The sequence below is a fragment of the Megascapheus bottae genome, chromosome 14 (assembly GCF_031878675.1).
Source record: "Megascapheus bottae isolate mThoBot1 chromosome 14, mThoBot2.hap1, whole genome shotgun sequence".
In the NCBI taxonomy this organism is placed as follows: Eukaryota; Metazoa; Chordata; class Mammalia; order Rodentia; family Geomyidae; genus Megascapheus; species Megascapheus bottae.
Genome location: NC_143522.1, coordinates 35,059,269 through 35,066,429, shown reverse-complemented (window position 1 = coordinate 35,066,429; position 7,161 = coordinate 35,059,269). Strand labels below are relative to the sequence as shown.

Sequence of the window (7,161 nt, the reverse complement as noted above, 5' to 3'; positions counted from 1 at the left end):
GACCACTGAAATCTATTTCATTGTATATGAAGCATGAAAACCGTGAGTCCTAAATAAACAGTGATAATCTTTGCATTCTGTATGATCATGTCAGACACTGCATTCTGGTGCAGCAAAGCTCAAAGAGTTGAGATTTTTTTGGGGGGGGAGGGAGGTTTTTTCTTGCCAGTCCTGGAGCTAGAACTCAGTACCTGGGCACTGTCCTTTAGCTTTCTCAAGGCTAGCACTCTACTATTGGAGTCACAGTTCCACTTCTGGCTTTTTTCTGTGTATGTGGCACTGAGGGATTGAACCCAGGGTTTTGTGCATGCTGCACTCTACCATCAGGCCACACTCGGCTCCTAGTTTTTCAAAAGTAATGATAAAATCTTTATTAGCACAAAATCGCAGTGTACTAGAACAACACATTAACAAAAGTTTTTATTTTGTATAATAGATATGTCAGTAGTAGGTAACTTCACAAAGCCCTTTATTGCCCTAGTTGATGTGATCACCATTCTTGGTTCTTGAAATGAGCCACTTTCATTGATAGCAAAGAAAACAGCTCAGGTAAAGGTGACACACGAAGACGGTGAATACTTGGGGCATCACACAACTTGGGCATGCCCGTTCTGAGAAAGCAGGTTCCTTCAGTGTACTTTCCAACTGAGCTGAGCTGAATTTCTGTCTTCCATGTAGATAGAAAGCTAACTATTCCATAGTGACTTGTGAAACACTCACATTCCACCCTACGTCTATTTTAATAACAATCCTGTCAAGTTTTTTTTTTGTTTGTTTTGCCAGTCCTGGGGCTTGAACTCAGAGCCTGAGCACTGTCTGGACTTTCTCAAGGCTAGAGCTCTTCCACTTGAGCCTTTTCTATGTATGTGGTACTGAGGAATGGAACCTGGCCGGGTCTTTGTGTATGCTAGGCAAGCACTCTACCACTAGTCCAAACTCCCAGCCCAATCCTATCAAATTCTGCGAAAATAACTCCAACTATGGCAAAATAGGTTAGTAGTTTATACAGATTATAGGGCTGTAGACTTACAGTGAACCTTGAACCACACTACAGATACATAGGAAAATTACCGGTCATTTTCACAATGCATTTCCATAGCCTCTAACACAAAATCAACTTGTTTAAAGTCATTTTTGAACCTATGTGTATGCTGATTCTGGGGCTTGAACTCAGGGCTTGGGACCTGTCTCTGAGCTCTTTTGCTCACAGATAGCACTCTACCACTTGAGTCACAGCTTCACTTCTTTTTGCCTGGGCTGGCTCTGAACTGCAGTCCTCCTGAATAGCTAGGATTAAGGATTACTGGCATGAGCCACCAGTACCTAGCAAAATTCCACACACCCCCCTTTTTTTTGCCAGTCCTGGGGACTGAACTCAGGGCCTGAGCACTGTCCTTGGGCTTTCTCAAGGCTAGAGACCTACCACTTGAGCCACAGCACCACTTCTGGCTTTTTCTATATACATGGTACCTAGGAATTGAATCCGGGTCTTGGTGAATGCTAGGCAAGCACTCTCACTAGGCCAAACTCCTAGCCCAAGATCCCATTTTTTATTTCAGAGAATAAAACTACAAATGGGTAAATCTTAATAAATACAGCTGACAAAACAGGACTTTGAGGAAGCAGCCTGTCTTTTAAAGAATCCAAAATCAGCAAAACAGGAAAAGTGTACATTAAGAACAGTTTTTAAGAAATAGAGCTGGACATGTGTAAATGGTGAAAATTTGTTTCCATTTGGTTATATATTTCACAGCTAAATATGTTCACTTATTCTAAAGGCCCAAAGTAAGCCACTCAACCTCCATTAAGGCCTTCTGGTTTTTTTCCTAGCATCTAACTTGCCTTCTCCCCGCCTCCCTTCTATCTCAAGCCATAAAAGGTCTCCCCTCCTAGCTACTCAGGAAGCTTAGATCTGAGGATCACAGTTCAAAGCCAAGCTTGGGCAGAAAAGTGAGACCATCTCACTAGCCTTGAGCAAAAAGAGCTCAGGCACAGCACCAGAGTTCAAGCCCCACAACTGGGAGTGGGGGGAGGAGGGAAGGTAAGACAATAGCAAAAAGCAGTATAATATCTTCACTTAATATTTCATCTAAGCCTTTCATGTGAAGCCTTCTTTTCAGGCTTTTTCCCAAGGTGGTGATGGTAGGGAGAAAAGAGTGGCAACACCTCACAGCAAACATGCTGGTAGAACAGTGTCACATTTACAAATGCATCTCTGCTCTGCTCAAGAATATGTTTGTGCTTGCACACATGTGTTTGTGTACACACGCTGAAGCTAGGGATTGAACTCAGGGCCAGGACATTCTCCCTTACCTTTTTTGCTGAAGGCTGCAACTCTACCATTTGATTCACAGCTCCACTTCCAAAAATAGGTCATCTTCTGTCTTTTGGTACTGAAAAAAAAAAAAAAAATCCAAGTGAACAACTACACAACTAAATGGTTAACACAAGTGTGAAATACAAGTTACTCATCATTGAGATTCCCTTATAATGACGAAAAGGTGCCAGAAGATAAACACAACCCAAAACATTTGGAAAACACTGAGTCCAAAGTGCAAGATAAGAACACTGCCTCGGGCCGGGAGTTTGGCCTAGTGGTTAAAGTGCTTGCCTAGCATGCATGAAGACCCGGGTTCAATTCCTCGGTACCACATACATAGAAAAAAGCCGGAAGTGGTGCTGAGGCTCAAGTGGTAGAGCTCTAGCCTTGAGAAAGTCCAAGGACAGTGCTCAGGCCCTGAGCCCAAGCCCAGGACTGGCAAAAAAAAAAAAAAAAAAAGAACACTGCCTCACTAAACAATGAAGCAAATCTCATTTTGTCCTCATAGGAAGTGCTAATTCCCTTTCAAGAGAAATAGAAGTAAAAATGCACCAGATTAGTATTCCAAATTTCATCAGAAGACTATACGCTCCTTTTTTATTTTTGGCCAGTGTCAGGGCTTGAACTCAGGGCCTGAGCACTTTCCTTAGGCTTTCTCAAGGCTAGAGCTCTATCACTGAGATACAGCACCATTTCAGGCTTTTTCTATGTATGTGGTACTGAGTAATTGAACCCAGGTCTTCGTGCATGGTAGGCAAGCCCGGATTTCTTTGAAATACCAATTTTGACTTTTTTTGGCTAGTCCTGGGGCTTGCACTCAAGGCCTGGGCACTCTCCTTGGGATTTCTCAAGGCTAGCGTTCTACCCCTTTGAGCCACAGCACCACTTCCAGCATTTTTTTTTTTTTTCTGTTTATAGAACCCAGAGCTTCATGCATGCTAGGTGAACACTCTACTACTAGGTCACGCTCCCAGTCCTGAATTTTGACTTTTTAACTATAATAAATCAGTTACTTAGGGCCAGGCATATCTATCTGAAAGCAAGGCACTTAAAAAAAATAATACAATCAGGCCAGGAGTTTAGCCTGGTGGTAGAGTGCTTGCCTAGCATGACCCGGGTTCAATTCCTTGGTACCACATACATAGAAAAAGCTGAAAGTGGTGCTGAGGCTCAAGTGGTAGAGCTCTAGCCTTGAGAAAGCCCAAGGACAGTGCTCAGGCCCTGAGTTCAAGCCCCAGGACTGGCAAAAAAAAAAAAAAATTAGAAAGTTTTAGTTTTCAACCTTCTTTTTTTTTGGTACAGGGAAAAGAATGAATTTAACTGAAGCTCCATTTATGTAAAATTATCTAGTTTTTAATACTATCAACAACAAACAAGTCTTAAAATCAATTAAAATTTATTTAAGCACAAAATTCCTTCCACATTTGTCTATAACTACAGGGATACATTATCTGGCAAAATGACGGCTTTTTAGTTTAAAATACACTCCCCACCCCATTACTGAAAGATTATGCATATAAAATTCCCATTGCTGTGTATGTAAGAGTGGATTAGTGGATAATAAAAATTAATTATATCATCTAAAATAAAATCAAAAGCAAATAATTTACTCATAAGACTCATAGTTAAATCATCTTTATTTACAAAGTACTATCCTGAGAATTCTTTTCCATTGAGCTTCAATTTGAGCAGAAATATAATCACTTAAGTAACAGCAGTTACTTAAACTGAAGACAAGCTGGGTGGAGATGACTGGAGGAGCGAGCCATCGAACGCTGTCAGGTTTCTTGCTGGGTCTTGGGAGATTGTGCAGCAGGTTCACTGGCTGGATTCTGCCCTGAAGGGAACTGGCTGCTGCTTTCAGAATGTGGGGCTGGGGGAAACAACCCAGCTCGGGGGGGAAGGTACTGAGGAAAGCCCCTCGGTGGGTAGACATTTCTCACTGTTGAAAGAGACAGACAAGAGAGATTTGCTTTAACATCACAAACCTATACTGCAGACCTATGACGTCATTCACTTAGAACTTCCAATAGTTAACTCTTACGTCAAAAACTGACGCCAGAATAACTTCCTCATCTAAGTGTTTTTTTTTTTTTTAATTTTACCTTGAGGGGGAAAAGAAAGTGGTATGCTTCAACTACGCATGACTAATGGGAAAACACATTACATTAGACATTTTGGCTAACACTTGAAAAAAAGGAATTCTTTCATAATATTCAAAACTTTTCAATGCAATATAATTTTTACTAGGCTTCAGATCAGACTGTCTTAGTAGAAGAAAACTGTCCTAATATTCCAGCTTTGTCTTTGTGTGTGTGTGTGACAGTCCTAGGACTTCAACTTGGGACCTGGGTCCTGTTCCTCATCTTTTCCCTCAAGGCTAATGCTCCACCTCTTGAGCCATAGCTCCACTTCCAGCTTATTTAATTGAAGATAAAAGTCCTAGGGACTTTCTTGCCTAAGCTGGATTCAAACCCCAAATCATCAGACCTCAGCTTCCTGAGAAGCTGACACTGCAGACATACCCACACATGGCTTTTTTTTTTAAATTTTGACAACACATGAATTTGAACCTAAAGCTTTATGCTTGCTAGGCACTTACTGTACCTCTTGATCTATATCCCTAGCTGCCAAAATTCATTTTAATCCACCTTAAACTTCAAAATTAGAGGAAGAAGGAGAGAATGACTATGTAAGACAACAAGCTGGGTACAGCAGCTCATGCCTGTAATCCTAGCTATTCAGGAGGCTGAGATCTGAGGATCAAGGTTCAAAGCCAGCCCAGGCACAAAAGGACCTAAGATTCTTAATCTCCAGTTAACTTCTAGAAAATGGGAAATGGGGCTTGACTCAAGGGTAGGGTGGTAGCCTTGAGCTGAAGAGCTCAGGAGCAGTGCCCAGGACAAGTTCAAGCCCCATGACCCACCAAAAACAAAAATCCAACAGGCTTTATACTTTTATAAATCTGTAGGCAAACCGTTGAAATTCTAAGTGGTAAAATATGGCTATAAAATAGCACATTATCCTCTTTTCTTCAATAAAGCCATGGAAGAATTTCAGTAAATCCAACAACTACAGCAAATACGATATATACATTTTAAGTAATATAGAATCACATAGAAATCATGAAAAAGAATATTAAAAATACTTGGATGGTAATGTTGATTAAGGTATACTGTAACCTGAACTGCCTTGTTAGATGACAACTCCTTTGTACAACTACATAAATTTTTAAAAAGGGCCAGGAGTCTGGCCTAGTGGTAAGACTGCTTGCTTAGAATGCATGAAGACCCAAGTTCAATTCCTTGGTACCACATACATAGAAAAAAGCTGGAAGTGGTACTGAGGCTTAAGTAGTAGAACTCTAGCCTTGAGAAAGCCCAAGGACCATGCTCAGGCCCTGAGTTCAAGCCAGGACTGGCAATAAATAAATAAATAAAATGCTACATACATCATGGCTCACACCGATAATCCTAACTACTTTGGAGGCTGAGTCTGAGGACTTCAGTTCAAAACCAACCTGGGTAGGGAAGTTTATGAGATTCCTATCTCCAATTAACCACTAAAAGCAGGACGTGAGGCTGTGCCCTATGTAGTAGAGCACTAGCTTGAGCAAACAAGCTAAGTAAGCCAGGCCCTGAGATCAAACCCCGGAACAGGTACTGCTCCCTACCCGCCCCCCCCCCCCCCGCAAAAACAAAACAAAAAACTTCTCTAACCAGCAATGTTATTACTAAAATATAAATTACAATTCATTTAACTGCCACAAAAGTGATTACAAAGAGTTTTTGTAATGAAGACTGCATGAAGACTGGTGCAAAAAGCTAATGCCTTCTAGACATGAAACACAACTCGCCCCGTGATGGGATGACAGAGGCCCTTCATCACCCAGAAAGCACCGGTCCCCTCCCACCCTCCCACCTACAGAAGCGATACTCCAGAGACCTGTGTAATGCAAGACAACCGTATCTGACTTGCTACACAAGCACACATGAATTTTAAAGAAGCCTACTTGGGAACAGAGGAGGTGGCGGGCCAGGGAAGCCCCTGGGTGGAAAATAGTCCTGGGGAACTCCATACAGGGCGCCAGGAGGAGGCGGAGGAAACGGAGGCACCCTTCTCAAGAACTGGCTCCTGGGATCCACTGGAAACAAGGGAGCTCGAACGGGAGGGTGCGGGGGAGGCCCAAAGCCCAAGCCTGGGGCTTCACTCTCAGCAGCAAGAGATGAGTGGATCACATCTGAATTCTGTAACAGAGTCACATAAAACAGTCACAAAACAACAAGATTTACAATTCCTTTTACCCAAATCCCAGGCTTGGAAGAAAACAAATAGGCAACCATGAAGAAAAGTGTCCACGAGGGTCACAGAAAGCTACAAAGACCCTCAAAGACAGCCAAGATGGTCAACAAAAACATATTTTAAAAAAATCTGCAGGACGCAGTGGCTCGCACCTGAAATCCTAGCCACTCAGGAGGCTGAGATCTGAGGATTGAGGTTCAAAGCCAGCCCAGACATTAAAGAGCTTGAGACTCCTATCTCCAATTAACCACTAGAAAATGGGAAGTGGGGCTTGGCTCAAGGGTAGGGGGATAAGGAGGGCTGCTGTTTGAAACTGGCCTAGGCAGGAAAGCCCACAGGAGTCCAGCTCCAAAAGAACTAGCAAAAAGTAGGGCTGGGGGCAAGGCTCAAATGGTAGAGGGTCAGCCAAACAAGCCCAAGGCCAAATCTCAATAGCAGGGGAAAAAAAATACAAAAGGAAATCTAACATCTTGTCCAACTAAGTTAACTTTAACCTTTAACGCACTGTCTACAACTTGTGCTTTTTTTTTTTTTAAAGA

At 42.3% G+C, this 7,161-nt stretch overlaps 1 protein-coding gene across 5 annotated transcripts in view; it reads right to left on the bottom strand.

The window, feature by feature from the left end:
• Positions 1 to 3,720: 3,720 nt before the first annotated feature.
• Positions 3,721 to 7,161, bottom strand: part of Mia2 (MIA SH3 domain ER export factor 2) — an 84,718-nt gene continuing 81,277 nt past the window's right edge. For all 5 annotated transcript variants that reach the window (XM_090345017.1, XM_090345020.1, XM_090345019.1 and 2 more), the window contains 2 exons: positions 6,333 to 6,567; positions 3,721 to 4,262 (listed from right to left, as the gene is read on the bottom strand). In XM_090345017.1, the coding sequence (XP_090201143.1) occupies positions 4,099 to 4,262; positions 6,333 to 6,567 (399 nt within the window). In that variant the 3' untranslated portion in view covers positions 3,721 to 4,098. The remainder of the gene's footprint in view (positions 4,263 to 6,332; positions 6,568 to 7,161) is intronic.